At 42.5% G+C, this 26,623-nt stretch overlaps 1 long non-coding RNA gene and 1 gene segment (V, D, J or C); one reads left to right on the top strand and one right to left on the bottom strand.

The window, feature by feature from the left end:
• LOC148146308 (uncharacterized) overlaps window positions 1-26,623 on the bottom strand; it is a 979,539-nt gene that overhangs the window by 393,500 nt on the left and 559,416 nt on the right. The window lies entirely within an intron of this gene.
• Window positions 20-26,446, top strand: LOC148146327 (Ig heavy chain C region, membrane-bound form-like). The segment is given in 7 exon segments: window positions 20-110; window positions 16,166-16,471; window positions 19,556-19,867; window positions 21,817-22,125; window positions 22,581-22,910; window positions 25,729-25,856; window positions 25,996-26,446. Coding segments are annotated over 7 exon segments (1,413 nt in total).

Raw genomic sequence — 26,623 nt, 5'->3', positions numbered from 1 at the left:
TTTGATTTGTTTTATACAGAGCTAGTTATTGTGTGACCCAGTCCAGAGAATGTAACACTGTGACTATCTTGATTACTGGGGCCAAGGGACCATGGTGACAGTGACTTCAGGTAAGACCCTTGAACTTTCTTAGTGACTTTTTAAAAACTTTCTATTCATGTGACTAATTTCTGAATTAAATGAAACTCAAATTCTGTGCTGAGTTTGATTTGGTTCGGATTGATTTTTGTTCAGACTGATTATAGACTTCAGTTAAGGCTCAGCAAATAGTTACAGTGGGGATGATGGAGTCAGTTGTTCGGTGTATCTCTTTTTTTGATCAGATGGTCTTTCTGTGTGGCTGGGTTACTTGAAACATCTAATGTCTCTTAATCAGTCAGCTATAAATAGTGTTTAATGTCAGTGACATCCTGACTGTGAGTTTTATTATCAACAACAAACGCTAAGAATTCAAAGATGTTCGAGGTATTACTAAACATGATTAAAATATGCGAAAATATCATTATTCACTTCTTGAATATGTGCTCTTACCCTGATTATATTTTCTCATTTATTTTGTTAATTTTGTTGATGACAAGCAGCTTAGAAACTGTCATAAAATTTTCTTGCGGTGCTATATTGCATTCCGTTGATTAGATTCTGAGTTTGTTTTACTTGATTCTGTTGAATTGAGTTGATTGGATTTTGGCTTTCTTTTAGTTGATTTGGTGGAACTGTGTTGATTGGATTCTGACTGTTTTTACTTAGTTTTGTTGAATTGTGCTGATTGTCTTTTGAAATTGTTTTATTTGATTCTGTTGAATTGAATTGTTTGGATTCTGATTATGTTTCATTCAAATATGTTGTTCTGAGTTGATTGGATTCTGATTTTATTTTCCTTGATTCTGTTGAATTGAGTTGATTGGATTCTTATTCAGTTTGTGAAATTGATGAGCGTTTTCATGTTTTCTGTAATCGGTGTTTTGTCTCTGGTGAGGAGATTGACTCTCTGGATTAGTTTTCATTACCAATATTTGTGAAGTTCTTTTGTTTTTCATGAATCATTTCTGCATTTGTTAAAATTAGATGACACGTTTTTCTCTGCTTGATTGAAAACATTACATCCATTTGTAACGGTCTGAAAAACAACTTAAGGCAGAAACTCGGAAGTGTGAGAAATGAAAAAAAAGGAGTTTTTAATGCATTGACTTTAAAAAAAAACGCAGTTCTAATTGTAAACTTAGTGAATTTTGTTTTGAGTAGTCTCATTCAAAATAAAATTTGGGACTAAAATCTGAAACTGCAGAATTGATTGTGGGCAAAGTCTTAGAGAGAATTGTAAGGGATAGGATTTATGCACATCTGGATAGGAATAATATGATCAAGGATAGTCAGCATGGTTTTGTGAAGGGCAGGTCGTGCCTCACAAACCTTATTGAATTCTTTGAAAAGGTGACGAAGGAGGTTGATGAGGGGAAAGCGGTAGATGTGGTATATATGGATTTTAGTAAGGCGTTTGATAAGGTTCCCCATGGTAGGCTACTGCAGAAATTACGGAGATATGGCATTGAGGGTGAGTTGGAGGTTTGGATTAGGAATTGGCTGGATGGAAGAAGACAGAGGGTAGTAGTTGATGGCAAAGTTTCTTCATGGAGTGCCGTCACTAGCGGTGTTCCGCAAGGATCTGTTTTGGGACCATTGCTGTTTGTCATTTTTATAAATGACCTGGAAGAGGGGTTAGAAGGTTGGGTGAGCAAGTTTGCGGATGATACGAAAGTCGGAGGAGTTGTTGACAGTGAGGAAGGATGTGGCAGGTTACAGCAGGATATAGAGAAGCTGCAGAGCTGGGCAGAAAGGTGGCAAATGGAATTCAATGTAGCTAAGTGTGAGGTGATTCACTTTGGGAAGAATAACAAAAAGATGGGGTACTGGGCTAATGGTCGGATACTTGGTAGTGTGGATGAGCAGAGGGATCTTGGTGTCCATGTACACAGATCTCTGAAAGTTGCCACCCAGGTAAATAGTGCGGTGAGGAAGGCATATGGCGTACTGGCTTTTATTGGTCGAGGAATTGAGTTCCGGAGTCCTGAGGTCATGATGCAGTTGTATAAGACTCTGGTGCGGCCGCATCTGGAATATTGTGTGCAGTTTTGGTCGCCATACTATAGGAAGGATGTGGAGGCACTGGAACGGGTGCAGAGGAGGTTTACCAGGATGTTGCCTGGTATGGAAGGAAGATCGTATGAGGAAAGACTGAGACACTTGGGGCTGTTTTCATTAGAGAAAAGAAGGTTTAGGGGTGACTTGATTGAGGTGTACAAGATGATTAGGGGGTTAGATAGGGTTGACAGTGTGAACCTTTTCCTGCGTATGGAGTCGGGTATTACAAGGGGGCATAGCTTTAAATTAAGGGGGGTAGATATAGGACTGAAGTTAGGGTTAGGTTCTTCACTCAGCGAGTCGTAAGTTCATGGAATGCCCTGCCAGTAGCAGTGGTGGACTCTCCCTCTTTATGGGCATTTAAGCGGGCATTGGATAGGTATATGGAGGATAGTGGGTTAGTATAGGTTAGGTGGGCTTGGATCGGCGCAACATCGAGGGCTAAAGGGCCTGTACTGCGCTGTATTCTTCTTCTTCTTCTAATTGATCAGATTATGTAATTGAAACTAACTTAAAATTATATGGTAGTAATATTTGTCCATTCAGTAATTTTGTTTTGACCATGAAGTGATTAATCAATATATGCCTTCAATCGCTCTACTGTGCGCTGCACAAGATTGTCACGATCAAGAAGGGTGTACAGGTTGGAAATAAATTGAACTGTTGCCAGAAACGTTACAGCTTTTAGTGTTAAGTCCCCTCTCAAACAAGGCTGCTGTTATGACTTGTTATTTCTATTCAAGTTAATCATTAGTTTGCTGGATTCTGAGCAGGTTTGTTAGACTTCAATCTGGGTTTGTTTTGTGAGGTTACATCATGTTCTTGGTTCTGTTGAAAATGTTTGCAGAGCTAGTTCTGCTGCAAACACACCGTGTTATGATCTGGTGATCGTTGATCTGTTGAGGAGGGACTGTGCTTGGGTAACATTAAATGTGTTATATTTGGGAAACCGTTTCTGGTTTCTACATTGTTTTTGCAATGTTAACATGGTTGGTGACAGTGAACCGCTCCAGGTTCCCCATTCATTGCAATCGGCATACGAGTTTAAATTTCATAAAGCCTATTATTAAGTGAAATGCAAATCGCAAAGGTTTTAGAAATGAAGGGAAAACAGATACCTTCAGGCGCCATTTTTACTTAAAAGTAATAATTAAGGATTAATCGAATCCATGCTTTACAATCCAAATTCAGAACTCCACTATCTCGTTCAATCACAAGGTCTGTCTTTAAACAGTTTACAAGTCATAGAGAAATATAAATAGAATTTCAAAAGTCTAATGTTCTAATAGTTCTTGCTCTTGAGCATAAATGCCATGACTGTGTTATAATTGATCAAGAAACACCTTTCAATTCCGCTGTACACTACATACATATTTTTCTGGCTGGAAAAGATCATTGGCAAAAACGATTTGGAAATTCTGCTCAATTCTATGAAGAACAGATCAGTATCACTGCTTTGATCAGTTTCAGACGTAACCTGAGTTAATTAATTGTTATGTCCCTGATTAAACTGGATTTACAGGATAAAAATAAAACATTAACTGAATTATTTAATCTGCACAGTGCTTTAGGTGTTCCCAATCTGTGCATTTTAAATAAATAGTTACATTTTACAACATAATATCAACTGAGGAGTCATTCTTTCGGAAACAACTGCTATCGTGAATTATGTGACCAAGGCCAAATTTCGAATTAATTAAAATAATCCACTCATGACCTCGCAGGGCAACATGGTGTCTCAGTGGTTGGCACTGCTACCTCACAGTGCCAGGGTCCCAAATTCGATCCCACCCTCGGGTGACTGCCTGTGTGGAGTTAGCACATTCTCCCTGTGTCTGCGTAGGTTTCCTTCGGGCGCTCTGGTTTCCGACCACAGTCCAAAAGATGTGCAGGTCAGGTGATTGGCTGTGCTAAATTGCACACAGTGTTCAGGGATGTGTAGGTTCGGGTGCATTAGTCAGGGGTAAATATCAATTAGGGGAATGGGTCTGGGTGGGCTACTTACTGTTCAGAAGGTCAGTGTGGAATTGGTGGGTCAAATGGCCTGTTTCTATACTCTTAAAACCATGGGAGTGCTTGCTGCAAACGCAGAGAATTCATTTTACGTCGATGTGTTCAGACGGATGCAGAGTTCACAAATTTGCAGAAGACATGAACTAGAGGATAACAGAGCACATTGTTTATTCAGACACTTAAAATAGAGTAATATTTATTTTAATAAATATACTTGACCGATTTATTGCAATGTAGCGATCGGAAGGAATCTGCTCACATTAGTTAAGTGTGACAATCATTTAGATTAGATTTCCTGCAGTCTGTATCGGGCCATTTGGCCCAACAAGTCCACACCGACCCTCTGAAGAGTAATCCACCCAGACCCATTCCCCTACCCTATATTTACCCCTGACTAATGCACCTAATACTATGGACGATATAGCATGACCAGTTCACCTGACATGCACATCTTTGGATTGTGGGAGGAAACCCATACAGACACAGGGGAGATTGTGTAAACTCCACACAGGCAGTCACCCGAGGCTGGAACCGAGCCTGGGTACCTGGATCTGTGAGGCAGCAGTGCCCACAATTACTTAGACATCCGCTAAAGCGGGCAACTCCAGACAGAAGCATGTTTTCAATTCATACCTTTTTTAAACATTTTCGTTTATTAAAAGCAGTTAACAAGAATATGACCTTGCCCTAATTCCTTCAACAGAAATGCTTTCCACACTGGAATGCGGTATTGACTTTATGCAGTCACATTAATCCACTGGTTAGTTCCTCTGATGAATTTTCAATTACAGTGAATATATTTGACGTGAGGAGTTGAGCAATGTATCCTCGAGGATTAAGTCTGTTGTGCAGTTTGTTTCTGTGCTATCTCCGACTAACTTGTCAACGTTCCTGACCATTTGTAGATTGTCCAGTTCGGATACCTGAATCTCAGACAGTTCAATTTTATCTTGAGCTTCAAAACCACTTTTATCTGCCAGAAATACAATATTCGATTAGGTGCCTCAGAATTGAGAGTCCTGACTAAGTTGTTCCAATCAGAACGAGCGTTTCTGGAACAAAAGGCAGATAGCAAGAGTTTTGAAATTGGTTGTTGGCAACAAAAGATATTTGATTGAGTGAGGCAGAGGGAAATATGCTGCATATTTTCTTTGTGCCTCAGTTATGCAGGACATGTTTCGTGGCACAATGTAGAATCAGAATTTTTTTGCATCTTATTATTTGAAAACCTCTTATCAGCTTTTAATGTCACTGGCAACGGTCGTATTACACTTCAAATCATTTTAATCTTTTCCAAACTAAGTGGACCGTCTGATGCAGCAACATTCACAGGGGAAAGAGGAAGGGAGTTCTAGGTTGGAATCCAGTGACAGTGAATTGATGGCAATTGCAATTCCTAGATTTATTCCTCTGTAGTTCCCATAGAGTTTGAACAATTTGGAGCTGCTGTCAAAGCATTCTTCGATAAATTTGAAATGTTACTTTCATTGTGCAAACATTCTGGAACAATCCCTGGTTGTTGGAAGGTGTTAATAACTAACATGGTTTAGGTACTGTCAAAACAGGTGGGCTGTGTTCTCCGTGATAGTGTCAAGCTCATTGAGTTCAGGTCTGTTGTGATGTTGTATTAGGGTCCCTGATTCTGTGCCAGGTGGCCTGTGTTCACTTACAACCTGTTAGAGAGGCATGTAACACCATCTCTTATCAGGTTACTTCAGTGCAAGAAAGCAGATTGACATGTTTGGGTGTTTGTTGGAATTCCACTCACAGAGGCCAATGAAATCTATTCAATCGCTGTCCTGACTTGTGTCTCTTAGATATTAAACAGAATTTTGGTGGTTAGCAGCTTTTTCCAGATCAATATTTGTTCACAAGCTTTTGGGTATCGCTAGATGGTGTTAATGGAGTAAGTGCTCAAAGAAATTCCAGCTTTTGACTTGCTGTTCTAACAATATCATTTATAACTAATCCAGAATGAATCATTTTCGCAGCATATCTGATGAGATTATGCTTAGGCTGTTTTACTTTTTATTAAACCAGTGCTGGAGCTGAATTTGATTGTTCAGTACGGTGGGAGTTCCGATGAATCCAACACTTGCTGCAGATGGTGATAGCTTTTCAGTTGGTCTTCAATTGCTATCTCAGACCATCCAGTACCTCTGCTAAGAATTATTTTTCCAACAGGAGTCAAGCCAACACAATCACTGTTTATCTCAACAGGTGTGAGCTCTTGTGCCAAAAGCATGAAAACAATTTGGTGAAGGGGGGGGGGGGGGGTCTCTGGGTGCGATAGGTTAACCTTGCCTACTCTCCACAGGAGCTGCTCGACCTGCTGAGTGTCTTCAGAAATTTCTGTCTTTATTTTGGTTTTCTAGCATTTAAAGTTTGTTGTTTCATTGAAAAAAGTTGTGTTCGATGAAGCACGTTCTTCAGAGAAAAGATGCATTTGAACAAATTGCGAATGTTCAGAGATATTAAATATCAGAGAATCATTGAATTTGACCGCCCTGATCTCGAGCTGTAGTTTCACAAGAAACTATTATGGAGTAACAACACACTCCAGAGCGCAGTGGCTGCTGTAATTGGGTGGAAGTTATTTTGATCACTCAGATAGAGAATGTCAACGATCCCGTTCCAAATAATCAACAGAAGGTTTTTTTTATAAAGCATGTGTGAAAAATTAATTTGTTGAAATATTTTAATAAAAAGTGTTCACCACCAGTGCTAGCTTAATGAATGACACAATGATAGGAAGGTCGGAGCAAGAGAAGGGCACTCAGCCCCTCGAGCTGTTCCACCACTTACTTAGATCATGGTGCATCTGTGAGCTAAATCCACAGGTCTCCCTTTGGCTAAAACTCTTCAACACCTTTGATTAACAAGCAAAAACTATCCCAGATTTACTGATTCGACTGCCCGTAACAAAGGGAGACACCATTTCTGAAAGACATTCCTGTGAGTACTGTGACACAATGAGGTTGGAATTAATTGCTCATGAAAGTAAACTTTAAATCTCTGACAATTTCCAATTGAAACATCCCAATCATCATATTTCATTAACTTAACACTATACTTCCCTGGAATAAAGAAATATAATATGTGATTGCCTTGCTAATAATGCGGGAAGCTTCCTTCCTATTGTATGGTTAAGAAATAGCTCTGTTCATTCAGTGAAAACACAGTCAAATCACACAAAAGGAAACCACGTCATCTTGTGTAGACACACAAGTGCCTCAAATAATTTTCAATTCTTCCAGTGGTTGTTTGAATCTCTAGACAGGTGTGGAAGTGTCCGACTTTTTATATCGCCTTGAGAAACCAGTTATCATCAGTCTATTTGAATTGCTGAAGTTTGTGTGGTATTAGCACATTCACAGCGCTGTTAGGAAGTGAGGCCCATGGCTGTGATTGAGGAAGAGGAAACGGCAGAGAAATAGTTGAGAGTCAAGTTGAAGTCTAATTTGGAGGAGAGCTTTCAGTTGAAGCATTTACATGCATGTGCGCCCTTATTCTCAAGGATCACAGTTTTGGAACATGCTGCTGAAGGGACATGTCAGCATGCAAACTGGAAGCTGAAGGCGGCCCCGCGGCCCCTCTAAAATGCTATTCCATTCATGGGATCATCATTAATCTTGCTGCTCACCAGTCTTCCCAACACACCGATAACATTGAACCTGATTGTTTACTGTTCAGCAAAAGAATGGTGAACCTTTGGAATTCTCCACCACAGAAATTGATTAAGGACAAAACATTAAATGATTTCAATAAGGAGGTAGATTCCTTCAATCCTTAAAAAAATGCTCCGGATATGTGGGAGAAAGGCAAACAGGGTACAATATTGGTTGAAAGCCATGAAAACATTGAATGGGGCATGGTTTGTAAGTTTGCACGTAACGCCGATATTGGTGGTATAATTGGCAATGAAAGTTATCCAAACGTACAATGAGATCTTGATTAGCTGGGCCAATAGGCTGAGGAGTGGCAGATGGAGTGTAATTTAAATGAATACGACGTGTTGCTTTTTGAGAAGACAAATCAGGTCACAACTTAGAGTTAATGGTAGGGCACTGGATAGTGATGTTGAACACAGGGCCCTGAGGGTCCAGACTCATAGAGTCTTACAGAGTTCATGGTAAGGCACTGGGTAGTGATATTGAACACTGAGGACCCTGAGGGTTCAGACTCATAGATTCTTGAAAGCGTTGTCTCAAATAGCTAGTGTGTTGAAGGCATTTGGCACATGTACCTTCATTGGTCAGAGCACTGAGTGCAGGAGTTGGAGCTTCATGTTGTACCTGTCCAAAACATTGAAATGAACTGCCAGAGGAAGTGGTAAATGCAGAGATAGGTCCAACATTTAGAAGACATTTGAACAGCTCCAGGAACTGGATAGGTCGGGATGGATATGGGCCAAAGGCAGGCAAGTGGAATTAGTTTAATTTGGGAACTCTGGTCAGCATGGATGAGCTGGACCAAAGGAACTGTTTCTGTGCTGTATGACTTTATGACTCACTGACTTTATGGTGGAGTGGGCTCAAAGTTGGAAGGTGGTGAGCAAGTGAGGGGCTAGATTGGGCATGTGGGAGAGTTTGGGCTGGTAGGCTGTGAGGTGTTGGCTGGCTGCTGGGTAAGCTTGCATGCACTCTGTCTGGCAAGGTGGCATCAAGGTAAATGGTAATGGTCACAGGATAATTTGGTCGAATTGTGCTTGGTAGGTGAGGGGTAGTTTGAGCTGAAATGCAGGAGGTCTGTCTTTGCCAGGCTGGTTTATGGAGAGGTGAGCAGCATGCCGGGCTGGTTAGTGCAGAGGTTGGCAGTGTGCCAGGCTGGTTAGTGCAGAGGTGGGCAGAGTGCCAGGCTGGTTAGTGTAGAGGTGGGCAGTGTGCCGGGCTGGTTAGTGTAGAGGTGGGCAGTGTGCCGGGCTGGTTAGTGTAGAGGTGGGCAGAATGCCAGGCTGGTTAGTGCAGAGATGGGCAGTGTGCCAGGCTGGTTAGTGTAGAGTGGGCAGAGTGCCAGGATGTTTCGGGGGTGGAAGGTCACTGTAATGAAGTGACAGGTGGACGTGTTGTCAAAATGCAAAGCTCGGAGTCTGGAAAAATGGTAGGTGGTAAAGGATAGAACATAGAACATAGAAGAATACAGCGCAGTACAGGCCCTTGGGCCCTCGATGTTGCGCCGATCCAAGCCCACCTAAACTACACTAACCCACTATCCTCCATATACCTATCCAATGCCCTCTTAAATGCCCATAAAGAGGGAGAGTCCACCACTGTTACTGGCAGGGCATTCCATGAACTAACGACTCGCTGAGTGAAGAACCTACCCCTAACATCAGTCCTATATCTACCCCCCCTTAATTTAAAGCTATGCCCCCTTGTAATACCCGACTCAATACGCGGGAAAAGGTTCATACTGTCGACCCTATCTAACCCCCTAATCATCTTGTACACCTCAATCAAGTCACCCCTAAACCTTCTTTTCTCTAGTGAAAACAGCCCCAAGTGCCTCAGTCTTTCCTCATACGATTTTCCTTCCATACCAGGCAACATCCTGGTAAACCTCCTCTGCACCCGTTCCAATGCCTCCACATCCTTCCTATAGTATGGCGACCAAAACTGCACACAATATTCCAGATGTGGCCGTACCAGAGTCTTATACAACTGCATCATGACCTCAGGACTCCGAAACTCAATTCCTCTACCAATAAAAGCCAGTACGCCATATGCCTTCCTCACCGCACTATTTACCTGGGTGGCAACTTTCAGAGATCTGTGTACATGGACACCAAGATCCCTCTGCTCATCCACACTACCAAGTATCCGACCATTAGCCCAGTACCCCATCTTTTTGTTATTCTTCCCAAAGTGAATCACCTCGCACTTAGCTACATTGAATTCCATTTGCCACCTTTCTGCCCAGCTCTGCAGCTTCTCTATATCCTGCTGTAACCTGCCACATCCTTCCTCACTGTCAACAACTCCTCCGACTTTCGTATCATCCGCAAACTTGCTCACCCAACCTTCTAACCCCTCTTCCAGGTCATTTATAAAAATGACAAACAGCAATGGTCCCAAAACAGATCCTTGCGGAACACCGCTAGTGACAGCACTCCATGAAGAAACTTTGCCATCAACTACTACCCTCTGTCTTCTTCCATCCAGCCAATTCCTAATCCAAACCTCCAACTCACCCTCAATGCCATATCTCCGTATTTTCTGCAGTAGCCTACCATGGGGAACCTTATCAAACGCCTTACTAAAATCCATATATACCACATCTGCCGCTTTCCCCTCATCAACCTCCTTCGTCACCTTTTCAAAGAATTCAATAAGGTTTGTGAGGCACGACTTGCCCTTCACAAAACCATGCTGACTATCCTTGATCACATTATTCCTATCTAGATGTGCATAAATCCTATCCCTTACAATTCTCTCTAAGACTTTGCCCACAACAGAAGTGAGACTCACCGGCCTATAGTTACTAGGGCTATCCCTACTCCCCTTTTTGAACAAGGGAACCACATTTGCTATCCTCCAGTCTTCTGGGACTACTCCTGTAGACAAAGAGGACATAAAAATCAAGGCCAATGGCTCTGCAATCTCCTCCCTTGCTTCCCAGAGAATCCTAGGATAAATGCCATCAGGCCCAGGGGACTTATCTATTTTCACCTTTTCCAGGATTTCCAACACCTCTTCTCTACATACCTCAAAGCCATCCATTCTACTTATTTGTGCCTCAGTATTCTCATCGACAACAATGCCCTGTTCCTGAGTGAATACTGAAGAAAAGTATTCATTCAGTGTCTCCCCAATCTCTTCCGCCTCCACACGCAACTTCCCCCTACTATCCTTGACTGGACCTATTCCTACCCTAGTCATTCTTTTATTCCTAACATACCTATAGAAAGCCTTAGGGTTTTCCCTAATCCTATCTACTAAGGACCTTTCATGTCCCCTCCTTGCTGCTTTTAGCTCTCTCTTCAGGTCCTTCCTGGCTACCCTATAACTCTCAATCGCCCCAATTGAACCTTCACGTCTCATCTTGAGATAGGCCGCCCTCTTCCATTTAACAAGGGATTCCAATTCCTTATTAAACCACGGCTCCCTCGCACGACCCTTTCCTTCCTGCCTGACAGGTACATAATTATCAAGGACACTCAATAGTTGCCCCTTGAACAAGTTCCACATATCATTTACACTCTTGCCTTGGAGTCTACTTTTCCAAGCCACACATCCTAAGTCATGCCTCACCGCATCATAATTTCCCTTACCCCAGCTATAATTCTTGCCCTGTAGTACACACTTATCCCTCTCCATCACGAGTGTAAAAATCACCGAATTATGGTCACTATCCCCAAAGTGCTCACCTACCTCTAATTCTAACACCTGGCCTGGTTCGTTACCCAGAACCAAATCCAGTATGGCCTCACCTCTTGTTGGCCTGTCTACATATTGTGTCAGGAAACTCTCCTGCACACATTGAACAAACACTGACCCATCTAACGAACTTGAGCTATAGCTTTCCCAATCAATATCAGGAAAGTTAAAGTCCCCCATAACAACCACCCTATTACTGTCACTCATCTCCTGAATCACCTTCCCAATCCTTTCTTCAATGATTCTAGGACTATTAGGAGGCCTGTAAAAGACTCCTAACAGGGTGACCTCACCTTTCCTATTCCTAACCTCAGCCCAAACTACCTCAGATGGCAAGTCCTCATCCATCGTCCTTTCCCCCGCTGTAATACTATCTTTGACAAGCAATGCCACACCTCCCCCTCTTTTACCCCCACCTCTGACCCTACTAAAACATTTAAATCCCGGAACCTGCAACAGCCAATCCTGTCCCTGTTCTAGCCATGTCTCCGTAATAGCCACAACATCGAAGTCCCAGGTACCAACCAACGCTGCAAGTTCACCTACCTTATTTCGTATACTTCTTGCATTGAAGTATACACACTTCAAGCCACTTCCCTGTTTACAGGCACCCTCCTTGGAAATCGATGCCATGTTCCTCACCTCCCTACACTCCAGGCCCTGCACCCTGAAGCTACAATCTGGGTTCCCATGCCCCTGCCGAGTTAGTTTAAACCCCCCCAAGAGCACTAGCAAACCTCCCCCCAAGGATACTGGTTCCCCTCAGGTTCAGGTGTAGACCATCCTGTTTATAGAGGTCCCACCGTCCCCAGAAAGAACCCCAGTTATCCAAAAACTGGAACCCCTCCCTCCTGCACCATCCCTGAAGCCACGCATTTAATTGTTCTCTCTCCCTATTCCTCGAATCTCTATCACGTGGCACGGGTAACAAACCAGAGACAACAACTCTGTTTGTTCTAACTCCAAGCTTCCAACCTAGCTCCCTGAAAGCCTGTCTAACATCCTCAGCACTCCTCCTACCTATGTCGTTGGTGCCAATGTGGACCACGACTTCGGGTTGCTCCCCCTCCCCCTCCAGGACCCGGAAAACACGATCAGAGACATCACGTACCTTTGCACCTGGGAGGCAACATACCAAACGTGAGTCTCTCTCGTTCCCACAAAACCGCCTATCTGTGCCACGAACTATCGAGTCCCCAATTACTACTGCTCTGCTCTTCTTCACCCTTCCCTTCTGAGTAACGGGGACAGGCTCCGTGCCAGAGACCTGAGCCCCGTTACTTACCCCTGGTAAGTCATCCCCCCCACAAGTATCCAAAACGGTATACTTGTTCTTGAGGGGAATGGCCGCAGGAGGTCCCTGCACTGGCTGCTTCCTCCCAGTCCCCCTCACTGTCACCCATCTATCTGCCATCTTTGGAGTTACTACTTCCCTATAACTCTGATCTATGACCCCCTCTGCCTCCCGAATGATCCGAAGTTCATCCAACTCCAGCTCCAGTTCCCTAACACGGTCTTGGAGGAGCTGGAGATGGGTGCACTTCCTGCAAGTGTAATCGGCAGGGACGTCGATGGCATCCCTCACCTCATACATGTTGCAGGAGGAACATTGCACTGCCTTCACTGCCATCCCTCTAAAGCTAACTGTTTAAACAAAAACTGTGTCTAAATAATACAAGCAAAATTCAGCACTTACCTGCTTGCCACAACAGATGTTATTATTAGGTTAGAGGAGGAGGGCGGGTGGGAGGCACTACCCGTGTAGTGCCTCGGGTTCCTCTCCTTCACGCTTTTAAAGGGGGAAAAAACTAACCCAGCTAAGCTTACACTAACTGCTTCCGGGTCTCGGCTGCCCCTCTGCTTGCCGTCACTTCCTCTGCTGCTCCCGCTCTTTCTGTGAAGGAGAGAGAAAACAAAACCACCGATGCCCGCTACAGGTAAGTAATTTTGAAAAAAAACTCTTACCTTAGCTGTAGTCTCCCGGGTTCACCTCAACTCAGCCGCTGCTCCCACTCAAATGACCGTTGGTGGTGAAACAGTGAGTATTTATACTCACAGTTCTCCTTCCCGACTGCCCCTCTGCTTGCCGTCACTTCCTCTGCTGCTCCCGCTCTTTCTGTGAAGGAGAGAGAAAACAAAAACACCGATGCCCGCTACAGGTAAGTAATTTTGAAAAAAACTCTTACCTTAGCTGTAGTCTCCCGGGTTCACCTCAACTCGGCCGCTGCTCCCACTCAAAAGGATAGATGTGAAAGGAGCTGGGATGCAATGTGCACAGGTTGACTTGGGTAAGATGAGAGGTCAGTGATCATGGGCTGAGGTCATGTCTTGGGTAGTGGGCTTTTGTCCGAGGTTGTGAAAATGATGGTGCCAGATCCAGTCAGGGCCAGATTCACCATGGGCCAGGTGCAGGGCGGCAGGAGTGTAAATGAGTGAAAGGAATTGAGATCACATGTCCATCTGGAATATAGAATATAGAACATTACGGTGCAGTACAGGCCCTTCAGCCCTCGATGTTGCGCTGGCCTGTGGAACCAATCTGAAGCCTATCTATCCTACACGATTCCATTTACATCCATATGTTTATCCAATGACCTTTTAAATGCCCTTAAAGTTGGCGAGTGTCCTATTGTTGCAGGCAGTGTGTTCCATGGCCCTACTACTCTCTGAGTAAAGAAACAACCTCTGACATCTGTCATCTATGTCCTCTCCTGCTAGCCATCACTATTCAAGGGAAAAGACTTTCACTGTCCACCCTCTGTTTATCTTTTATGTCTCAATTAAGTAACCTCTCAACCTTCTTCTCTCAAATAAAAACAGCCTCAAGACCCTCATCCTTTCCTCATTAAACCTTCCCACCATACCAAACAACATCCTGGTAAACCTCCTCTGAACTCTTCCAAAGCTTCCACATTCTCCCTATAATGTGGTGACCAGAACAGTACACAATACTCCCAAGTGCAGCCACACCAGAGTTTTGTACAGCCGCAGCCTAACCTCGTGGTTCTGAAACTCATTCCCTCTATCGATGAAAGCCAACACAAAGTATGCCTTCTTAACAACTCTATCAAACTGGCTGGCAACTTTTAGGGATCTATGTACATGGACACCGAGATCTCTCTGCTCAGCTACACTACCAATATGGATTGCCTTGGATGTGTTTCGTGTGATAGGGGTTGTGTGTTCCCGGCATGAATGGGTGTATAGCAGGGTAGGGTTTGTCAATATGAGTGGGAATTTAGGTCTAGACAGAATAAGTGCAGTGGTTAGTCTGAGACATGAGGTTTGGTGGTGAACTGTGTGTCAGTTTGATAGTTATTAAAGTTAAAGATTACTTGTTAATTTCTCAAATCATATTTACGTGAATACTCAGCTGTAACACTCCAAAATCTCTGAACCTTAATAGTCCTCCATTTTTCAGAGGCCTCCAGAATTCAGATAATTGTAAATGAGATGTTTCAACTTCCAGACAATTGGCATGAGTTCAGCCCTGACAGCCATCCTCCCCGTTCCAGTGCTCAGCTCCTGCCTGTGCTGCTGCTGCAGTGACCTTCCTCCCAGAGAGAACATTATGCCTTGCACTGATAAGTGAGGAAGGCTCACTGGACCTGATTTCCAAGTATGGGGACGGTAAACACGAGGGGACACAACTTTAAAGTGAGGGGAGATAGGTATAAGACAGATGTCAGAGGTAGTTTCTTTACTCATTGAGTAATAAGGGTATGGAATGCTTTGCCTGCAACGGTAGTAGATTCGCCAAGTTTAAGTACATTTAAGTCGTCATTGGACAAACATATGGACGTACATGGGAAAGTGTAGGTGGGATGGGCTTCAGATTAGTATGACAGGGCTGCGCAACATCGAGGGCCGAAGGGCCTGTACTGCACTGTAATGTTCTATGTTCTATGATTCACTCTGACTTCTCTCCGGGGGTACTGCCAGCTGTTGGGTATTTCCAGCAGTACGGTACCTAGTGGGGCGGCACGCTGGTTCCGTGGTTAGTGCTGCTGCCTCACAGTGCTAGGGACTCAGGTTCCATTCCAGCCTCGGGTGACAGTCTGTGTGGAGTTGGCACTTTCTCCCCATGTCTGTGTGCGTTTCCTCCCACAGTCCAAATATGTGCAAGCTGGGGCAATTGCAAATGTTGTGTTCAGTGATTGGGAGTTTAGGTGCATTAGTCAGGGTTAACTGTAGCATAATAGGATAGGGGAATGGGTCTGGATGCGTTACTTTTCAGAGGGTGGGTGTGGACTTGTTGGGCCAAATGGCCTGTTTGCACACACTGTAGAATTTCGATGAATCTGCATTTCCTTGGTTTGTAGTTTGTGAAATTTCTCTGCTCTTCACAGCAATCCAGTGAAAGTGTCAGTTGGTGAGATGTTCAAACAGTTACTGGGGTGGGATCAGAATGTTCTTCTTCCGAAATTATATGGCAATGGTCAAGGTCGAGGCGTGTTTCTAAAGAGGGAACCAATGATCATGATCAGCAACTGATAGGAAACAAAAATAAACCCCAGTTATGCTGTCGACTTCAGCGGGAGCATACTGGCAAACGTTTCCAGCTGAGGATACATTTGAGTAGCAGATAAGGTCAAATTAACAGAAACTAACCTGCTCAATTGGTCATTCTGTTGTAGAGACACCATCGCTCCCCACACTTTATGGCCTGGTCTCCTCCTGTCAGGAGCACAACACCGGTTCTGTGATCTTTGGTTGTTTGGCGATGGACTATTCCCCGGACATCACCAAGGTAACCTGGAAGAAAGGTGGGGAGCTAATCACAACTGGATTGAAGACTTACCCATCAGTGAGAAACAAGAAGGGAACCTACACCCTGAGCAGCCAGTTAACCCTGCCCGGGTCAGCGGTAGATTGCCCCAGCAAAATCTCCTGTGAGGTTCAACACAGCGGGACACACAAGAGCAAAGAAATGCCATGTCCAGGTAAGTGTTGTGGGAACTGAGATAAACAGATCATCTGTGATTAACATGAATAAGGCATTATTTATAACCGTTTTCACAGACTCACCTTATACAGCACAGGAAAAAGGCCCTTTGACCCACCCAATTCACGCCTATCAATAACAGCCACCTTACTATTCCAGTCTCATGTGCCAGCCTTGTGTGACTTGCCCTTGCAAGGATACTTCATACTTATTATGAGGGGCTCAGTCTCTACATGACTTATAGGTGCTGAGCTCCAGGCTAACACCACCCTCTGTTTGATTTTGTTTTCCCCTGATATCCACTTGGAACCTCCTGGCCTTACGTTCACCCTGTGCCCCTGAGGCATTGATCTCTCCATCAAGGGAAAAGGTTTCATCCAGTTTACCCTGTCTATGCCTAAAATAATTCTAGATATCATGATAATCTTCTACCTAATTCTCCTCTGCTCCAAGGAAAACCCCTGTCTATCTAAACTAGTTTCATAACTAAAACCCTCCAACCCAGGCAAGATCCTGGCAAATCTCATCAATACTGCCTTCAGTGTAATCACATTCCTTCCATAACATGCACACACTGCTTCAGTATGGCCTAACCAGTGTTTTATTAAGTTCCAGTATCATCTCACCACTCTTCATTGTCAATGTCTAGACTAATAAACGCAAATATCCTCCCACTTTCTTAGCCTCTTTATCCAGACGACACAGTACAATAGAGGATCGGTGGGTACATGCACCAAAGATCCTCAGACCTTTCCAGGGTTCCACCATTCAAAACGTCATACCTCACAGATTCTTCTGCCGAATTACATCACCTTACATTTATTCAGAATAATTTCCATTTGCAACTTTTCTCTTCACATACAACCAACCCTTTTATATCTTCCTGCAATCTAAAGCCATTATGCTCATGACTTACCAACATGACAGTTTTCATTTCATCTGTGAATTCACTGGTTAATCCTCCTAAATTTGAGTCTCAATCATTGGTATGTAAGAGAAATTGCACGGAAATCAACACTAATCCCTACAGAACACCAGGAGACATAGATTTCCAGTCACGCAGACACCCGATGACTATTATCCCCTGCTCCCACCACTCAGCCAGTTCTAGATCCAATCTGTCAAATTAACTCGGATCCCATTGGCTCTGATTATTGCTATCATCTGGACATCGAGTTATCTCTATGAAAACTACTATCAAATTGTTACACATGACTTCCTCTCAATAAAACCGTGTTAAAAATTGTTGATTTATCTTCCAAATGAAGACTAATTTCACTTCTCAATAGTTTCCTTACCACTGAGACGAGCTTGACAGATCTGTGTTTTCATTATTTATCCCTTCCTTCGTCCTGCATAACAGTGCAACGTTGGCTGATCTACACTCACTTGGCACAACTGCTGTGGCCAGACAGGAATTCTAAATTATTGTCAGCAACCCAACTATTTCATCCTTTGCATCGCTCAACCGCTCGGTATATTTTTCATCTGCCCTGGAAATATAACCACTTTTCATTCAGCAAGACAACACAGAACATCACATCATGTGTCCTAATTTCTGAAAGTACATTACAACACCCCTCCATGATTTCTGTCCCCACATTGTCCCTCTTACTCGTGAACACTGACACAACACATTCGTTTTGACCACAACCTAATCCTCCGGCTCCACTCCAATAATAACACTTAATGGATATTACTGTTTCCCGAATAATTCTTTTATTATGAATGAGTCTGTAACTTTTAAAAATATTTTCCTTTATTTTGACTGCTATTATTTTCTCATGGTCCCTTTTGCTCTTCTAATTCCTTTGTCTTTCAAACTCCCCCTTGCACGTTCTGTACTCCATATTAGTTTCTATTGTTTTGAGATTTCAGTATAGACCGGAAGCCTCCCTTGTTTCTCTTTATCTCCCCCTCCATGCCCTTTGGTGTCCAGAGCCCGCTGCATTCTTGGTACCACGCAGTGGCTTCCTGGGAAATGTCCTCCCTGTGATTTTCCTATCTCTTTCTTAAATGTGTCACACTGCTCTGACTCAGATTTACCAATAAGTGTCAGCTTCCAGTCCACTCTGGTCAAGTCATTACCTGATCTTACTAAAATTGTCCTTCCCCTTTTCAGAACTTTGGGCCAATTTCTATTCCTTTGCAGTACAATCTGAAATCCAACTGATTTACCATCACTGTCTGCAAAGTGCTCCACCATTGGTGTTTTACCCACTGGGTCGACTTCATTCCCTAAAGTTAAGTTCCGGTTCACCCCTCTCTTGCAAGGTCTGGATTAAAATTCTCTGTATTAACACATACTTTGTGAAAGTATTCTCCAGGGGGCATTTTCAGAATTGTGCTCCCTCTAAATTTTTGACAAAATAAATATCCAAGCCTATGCTGAGGAAGTTAAAAACCTCTTTTCTCATTCCCCTATTTAATTTACATGTCTCTGAAATTTGCCCATGTATTTGCACTTGGTCTTTTGGACCAATAGTAAGGTCTATCGTGCTCTCCCAGTAGTTATGTTTGCTGTATTTTGGTTTTGAAGTACTGTCCATTTGCCTTTGTTCAAGGAGGTATCCATGATTTCATTTCTCTTTACAGCCTAAAATACTCTTGTCAGAATTGCGACAGAAGCAACATTCTGTACCGCACACCCCCGCCCCCATCCTTTTCCATCTTTCCCTGTCTCGCCTGAAGGCACCAAATCCTGGAATATTGAATAGCCACTCCTGCCCGCCTCTCAATATGTCTCCGTGATGGCAACGGCATCATTTCCTCATTTATGCCGGTAATTAATCTGTCTTGTTCATCAGACTCTGTCATTAAAACGAATACCATCCAACGTTGCTATCTCCCTTCTGATGTTACCGGCCTATAGTTACTAGACCTCTTTGACTCCCTTGCTGTGTCCTCTAACTTTAGCCTTTCACATTGTCCTGCTGATCTTTCTGTGTGGATCCCAGCTTCTCGAGCACTCTGCACAATTATGATTCCTGTGTCCATTAACCACAAGAAACCTTGATATATGAGAACTGATTGTATTTGTTATGAAATTCGTTGGATAATGTATGTGACGTGTTTCCTAAAGGTCCAGATATTCTCCCACCAACTCTTCTCCTAACTGTGAGCTCCAGTGAAGAAATCGCAAGCAGCAAGTTTGCAACCGTCGTCTGTTCAATTATCGAGTTCCATCCGAAGTCAATATCCGTGAGTTGGTTGAAAAATGGCCGACCCTTGGATTCTGGCTTCTTCACATCTCCCGTGTGTGAGGCGAACGGGAACTTCTCGGTGACGAGTCGGCTGATGGTCCCTTATGGTGAATGGTACAACAGTGCGGTCTATACCTGCCAGGTCACTCATGGAGAGAACACTCAAAGTAAAAACATCACCGCACTCCAGGGTAAGAGACACAGACTGAGAGAGCTACAAATCATTCTGAACTCTGATGTGAATCAAACACACTAATTTATCAGGCGTAGTAAACAGCACGGTACAGCTTCTCATTTCCCAACATGCCACGTATCTCATTTCAGTTTGAGTGTTACATGAGCATTGCTCATAATTCAACCTTTTGGCAAGTCAGAAAAGCATGTTTCCTCTCTGTTGAAGATAGATATATAGACAGTGAGCTTTGTTAAATAGTTTATTGCCTGACCATGCTGGGAGAGGCATTCAGAGTGCTGAATACTTGCCTGGTAGCCGCTTCAAGGATAAGTTTGGGGGTGGAGGGGGGATATTGGAGAGATATGTGATTGAAACACAGAAAATACTGAGAGACTGAGGTCGAGTGAATGTGGAATAGATGCTTTGACTGGTAGGCGAGACTAGGACCCAAAGGCACAGTCTCAGGGTCAAAGGGGCACCGTTTAGAACTGAGATGGGGAGGAATTTCTTCAGCCAGAGGGTGATGAGTCTGTGGAACATGTTGGTGCAGAGGGCTGTGGAGGCCAGGCCATTGTGTGTATTCAAGCCAGAGATAGATCGGCTCTTGTTTAGTATGGGGAGAAGGCAGGAGAATGGCTTTAGCCCGAAATCTCGATTTTCCTGCTCGTCGGATGCTGCCTGACCTGCTGTGCTTTTCCAGCATCATTCTGATCTAAACTCAGGATTGGCCGAACAGCCTTATTCTGATCCTCTATCAAATTGACGTGGTTAAAATATGCAGTGACCCTTACTTGAAAATAAATCAAAATGCGTTCAATGCTTCATTCCCTGCTCAGGAATGACCTGTTGGTTGGACATTGTACGACATCGATTTTTATCTGGTACTGAGCTCTTTAACTTCATTTATGGGATCAGACCACAGACCAAGTGGGTATCACATTTGATGAACTGGGATAAACGTGATCTCACTGAGCTTCTTTAAGATGCTCTCTGTAATTAGTGGATGAGGCAGGAGAATAAATTCTGGTGGGAATGCTACAATAGGGATGAATGAACTAGGAACTCGAGACAGGCTGATTTAGCCTGGTTTGGGGTGGCGATGTTTACACAGTGAGTAGTGGATGTCTATAAAATTAGTGACATTTCCATCGCGTTTGTAGATTAATTTAAGACGCTTTTGCTTGTTTTTTTTTTCTCTCCTGCTCTATGAAGAAATTTAAAAATGCAGCTTGGGAAATAAAGTGAAAGTACAGACCAGTTATGAACTAACTGAATGGAGGGAAAGACTTAAGGAGATGGGTGTCCTTCTCGATATCCAATGCTGTACTCAATGTCTTGTTTTCAGATCTATTCCAAACACAGCCCACGAGGAACAATGACATAAATTAGAGAATGACATCACACCAATAACGCAAAGTATTTTTAATCATGTTAAATATAATGAACAGAATTTCCATGGCTGTTTACTGCTCCTGTAACACTTTAGAACTCTGCAAAGAGAATAATTATTATTTATTATAATTTGTCCAAAATTTGGGATGCGATTTGGCAGTCAATGTGACCAGCAGCACTTGCACCTAAAGGTTATGAACATGGAAATGAACTCATTATATTCAGATTACTCTTCTCACAAGTATCAATAGATGGTATTAAGTGAGAGACAAACTCCGAAAGAAAGATAATTCCATGGGTTACATGATGGTATCTTCGATAATTTTACTTTTTTCACAGGTTTCACTTGTTACAAAGCCGGTGTTCTTTAGGAATAATTACACAGGGTATGTTATAGGTAATCACAAATACTTTCACAAATCAAAATACATCAACAATAGTAAGTATCGTTTTAGAATAGTTGGAGTTGCCATTTTGAAGGTGGTGTCTTCACCCTGTGAAGGAGTAATCTGAAGATTGGCTGTTTGTATCAGAAAGGGGCATTTTTCATTGACTTTGATTTTTGTTTCATAGAAGATACCGAGTGCCACCCTAACACCGTTAAAATCCTCCCACCGGCAGTAGAACAAGTCTTACTGGAGGCGACGGTGACGTTAACCTGCGTTGTGTCCAATCTTCCTTCTGGAGTCAACGTGACCTGGAAACAAGAAAAGAAGCCTCTGAAATCAGAGATTGCTGAGCAGCCTGGACAGAATCCCGACAGCGTGATCAGCAAATTAGACATTTCTACTGAAGCCTGGCTGAGTGGCGTTACTTTTGAATGTGTGGTGTACCATCAGAATCTCCCGACTCCGCTGAGAGACTCCATCCACAAGGAGAAAGGTGAGCGGTGAGATTAAAGCACAAAGGATCCCATGTGTAATCCAGATCCAGTAACATCAATGACAGGCTTTGATTGGTAATGAACAAACACCGTTGGGGGCATTAATGATGCATCTGAAGGCAGGATAGCTGAGTAGCTGATTAAGAAAAAGATGGACCAAAGGATATTGTATTCTGATTAAGTCAGATAAGGTGGGAAGAAGCCTGAGTTGTGACGCCACAATCAACAATGACAAATGGCCAGAATGCCCTCGTTGTGGGCTGGAAACATGGAGGCAACTTTCACATTAAACTTTACTATTTTTAATGAACAGTATGCGTACCATTCTGCTCCTTTAGAAAACGAAAGTAAATAAATCCCAAATTAAACATGGCGTACTTTAATATTTCGTGAAATTGTGATATTGGTTCAGGATTTTTTTGGTTGATTTATATTTGTCTCAAATATTCTGCAGTGATGAATCCACTGGAGCCATCAGTGTCGGTCCTCCTGCCACCAACAGAAGAAATCTCCGCTCAGAGGTTTCTCTCCCTCACCTGTTTAGTGAGAGGTTTCTCCCCCCGAGAGATCTTCGTCAAGTGGACAAACAATGACAAGCCGGTGAATCCCAGTAACTACAAGAACACCGAGGTGATAGCGGAGAGCGACAACAGCTCCTTCTTCATCTACAGCCTGTTATCCATTACAGCGGAGGAGTGGGCCAGCGGTGCTTCTTACTCCTGTGTGGTGGGACATGAAGCGATTCCATTGAAGAACATCAACAGAACAGTCGATAAATCCAGCGGTAAACCGAGTTTTGTAAACATTTCGCTTGCACTGATGGACACTGTTAATTCATGTCAATAAAAATCTCAAAGTTGCATTTAATAATTCAACAGAAATAATGAAGTGTTTTTTTTCCCTCCAGTTGTGAGTTAAATACTGAATTAGTTGTTTCTCACTCTGACTTACATTGAATCTGTGCAGTTAAAGTGGATTATTAACAGGTCTAGAACGAGTGTCTTGTGCAGTTAATGTTCTCTGCTCAGATACACCCTGGGTCAGAGATAGAGTAAAGCTCACTCATTGCAGGATTCCGCCAAGAACGTTATCCATCCTAAATCCCTCTGTGACAAAATCTGACAATGTCCATTTTATGTCAAGGGTAGGGCACGAGTTTTGAACTTGGTGTTTTTGATTCCCCCAATTGGACATTCTTACAAAATTCATGTCAGTTTTAAAGTGTCAAATTGCACCAATTGGAAATGTAAATTTAAGACACTTTAAAATTAAATTTGATTGGAACATACCAATCGTAAAGAGTGCAGAACAGTTTGAATGTAACCTTTGTTTCTGGGGAACTGCCAGGGATCTTGCGCCAGCGCATGAGTTGACAGAATGTATCTTCACTTTCACACCAAAGAGAATCAACAGATAAGTTGTTGTGGAGCACAGGGGAGGGGAACGATGAATGGTCTGTCGTCTTGCCCCCTGTGCAGAGTTTTCATGGTGCATGTCCTCTGTAATGTAACCCAGTTGCTAACAGGGACAGTCAACTTCTTGCTTACTGTCCAAAGATTTAACATTTCCATGCAAAACAATACCTTTGAAGCATGTTAGACACGCTTGGCTCTGTTAACAAATGATTAACATTGATTCCCATAATCCAAAACTGGTGTTTGCATCGTCCCAGTTTGAATTCCATAGTTTTGTCTCAGTTTTCTGGAACACATGGGATCAATTCTGGTATTCGAATACCTGATATCATTTTGTTTCACATACAGAACACAGTAGACATTTTCTAATAAACATATTCAGAAATGTTATCTCTGGGACAGTGGGGATTTGAACTCACGCATTTTCTCTCAGAGACAGAAGTTCTATCACTGCAACAGAGGAGTTGCTCATAAAACGCTTATCTCTGCACAACGATGGGAAATGTTTCCTGCAACACCAAGGTCAAAACCTAATTATGGGCAATGCATTAAAATTAGAACAATATATTAGAATAATAAAAATTGCAGTCTGGTATAAGAACAGATACAGAGAGATGATCGCAAATACACACGTAATGACACATATACGGGCTCTCACCTAAAGACACATATTAATGTGCAAACTCAAATGTGCATATAGATAAGATGTCTCGCACAGAGCCACACATGCAAGTGGTACTTGAACACCCATCTAAGCTCATACAAAAACTCACATACACCGAAAGAAAATCATTTGCACAAATGAACAGAAGTACTCACACATAACCATGAGAAACATCGGCACACGGTAACACACAAATGGGCATGAATACATATACATTCATACAGCACAATGCGGACAGACATACACACATGAACACACAGATACAAATTCCGAAAAATGTCCTCCCACATGTCAACTCACACAGGCACGTAAGTGCACAGAGATAAACATTAATATCATTATTTTCCCATTTTCAGAATCACAAACATACGATGACAGAGGCAGCTTAATTAGTTATTTTTAAACCACATTGATCAGCATGGACACAATATCACACGCACACACAAATTCAGAGTCTCTCATGCAGGCACACAAGTGCATAGATGAACAAATAGAGGAGTGTTTATTAAATAAGGACAATGGGCACAAGGATCAGCAAGCATCCACAAACAATAGCACAAACAAACTGATCAGGAGATGGTTTGGGAAAGATTGCCACACAAGCAATCATCATCATATAAATATAAACATCCATCAAAACATAACATTGCATGCTCACATTTATTAAGCATAAACATGAAAATAACCCAGTGTAGGTAGGATCTGAAACAGTCACATAAGCATACGTTTTAGACAGCACTAATGAAAAGTGAACACTCACAAAGACATTACAAGATAAGCATAGGCAGCAACGAAGTGGCATATTAGCATGATGATGCTTACACACTGGGAAAAGACCAAACTTTAGGTGCACAAACACATGAGCACACCAGCAGTAAAGGAACAGGAATATGTTTATTGATGCAGACTCCAACATGGGCTAGAGTGAAGTAAGAGACTCGCATAACCACATACACAAACATTAAAGGGAAACCAAACACACCAAGCAGTAGATCAAATAAATTAAGGGACACACGTACAAAAACTTATTCCTAAATATACAGATCCTTCAAACAAAAATATGATGAAATGTCCTGACTGTGATGTCACTTATAATCATGATTTGCCAAGCAATTGGTCACCAATACAAAAGATGAGAATCACATTTGAACTTTTATTCAGTGATGGCTACAATTTTCAACTAAAGTGCTGTCACAGCCTATATTTATAATATAATGATATAATTAAAATCATCATTCGTAATAAGCATTCCTCAAATAATAATATCCTGAAATAATAGATGAAAAGAAAAATAATTTAAAACGTTCTGACCTGGACAATGAAGAAAGAACATGTGCAGTTAGTATTTGTAATTTCTTGCTGAGTCAATAATGCACTAATAGATACAGATAAGAGTCACACTTGAGAAATCCCTGACTGCTTTATGAAGATGTAATGGTCTCCAATTACATGACTTGGATGCAGATAGATTGATCTGGATCAATAAACAATCTAAATGCGTTCTCTCGGCTTTATATTCATAGATTCAATAGATCGCACTTGGATTGAAGACGATGAGGATGATAACAGCAACATCTGGACAACTGCTTCCACGTTCATCACCTTGTTCTTCCTGAGTATTTTCTACAGCGCTGCCGTCACTCTGGTGAAGGTGAGAATAATCACATCTTTCTCACGCCAAGCAGCCCAATATGTTTTGTGAAATCTCTAAGTGTGCCATTGAAAAAACATTAAATCTGAAAGTCCCTGATCATAAACATCTGCGTCATTGCTTTCTCTCTCTTTTCCAGGTGAAGTGAATGAGTTGTGGACTCTTTTGATTTTCCTTATCTGCTTATCAAGGTCTCTGAATTCCCAATCTCCAATCTGTCCTGTTACTGACTCTAACAGTGAGATGACTTCAGTTTATCAGCCTGTAACTGAGACAATTATTGATGGATTTTCCTTTTTACTTTGATATCTTTGAGATGGTTGTGGTTGGAAGAATTTGTAGCTTCCCAGTTGTTTGAAGCCCGTTTGTTTTGTTTTTATTTGTTCCTTACTCAGAATGGTTGCCTACCCTTTCTGATGAGCCTTTGTATTCCCTTTCTTGTGACTGTTACTGATGTACAGAAAATTCCCAGCTCACAGCGCATGTGTTCTCGTCTCAATGTGGCATCCATCCATGATATTCACTTCTGTTAGCTTTTACATCAACCTTTTGGATAAAGATGCTTTCTGAAATGGTTAATAAATCTCGAATGAATATGCACTAATCTTGAGTTTGCTTAATTCTTTCTTCAAGGCCAGTCAGTAATAATACATTTTCCCACATCCTACTCCTTTCCCAGCCAAATACTTTCGCTTGTTCTGTTTGTTTGTATTTTATCCAGCCATTTAGTTTAATGCTGCGCTACCATGCAGCCCACTAATGTAAAT

This window comes from Chiloscyllium plagiosum, unplaced genomic scaffold (assembly GCF_037043375.1).
Source record: "Chiloscyllium plagiosum isolate Xiang-an unplaced genomic scaffold, Cpla_swu_hap1 HiC_scaffold_21, whole genome shotgun sequence".
NCBI lineage: Eukaryota > Metazoa > Chordata > Chondrichthyes > Orectolobiformes > Hemiscylliidae > Chiloscyllium > Chiloscyllium plagiosum.
This window is presented reverse-complemented; position numbering and strand designations above follow the sequence as displayed.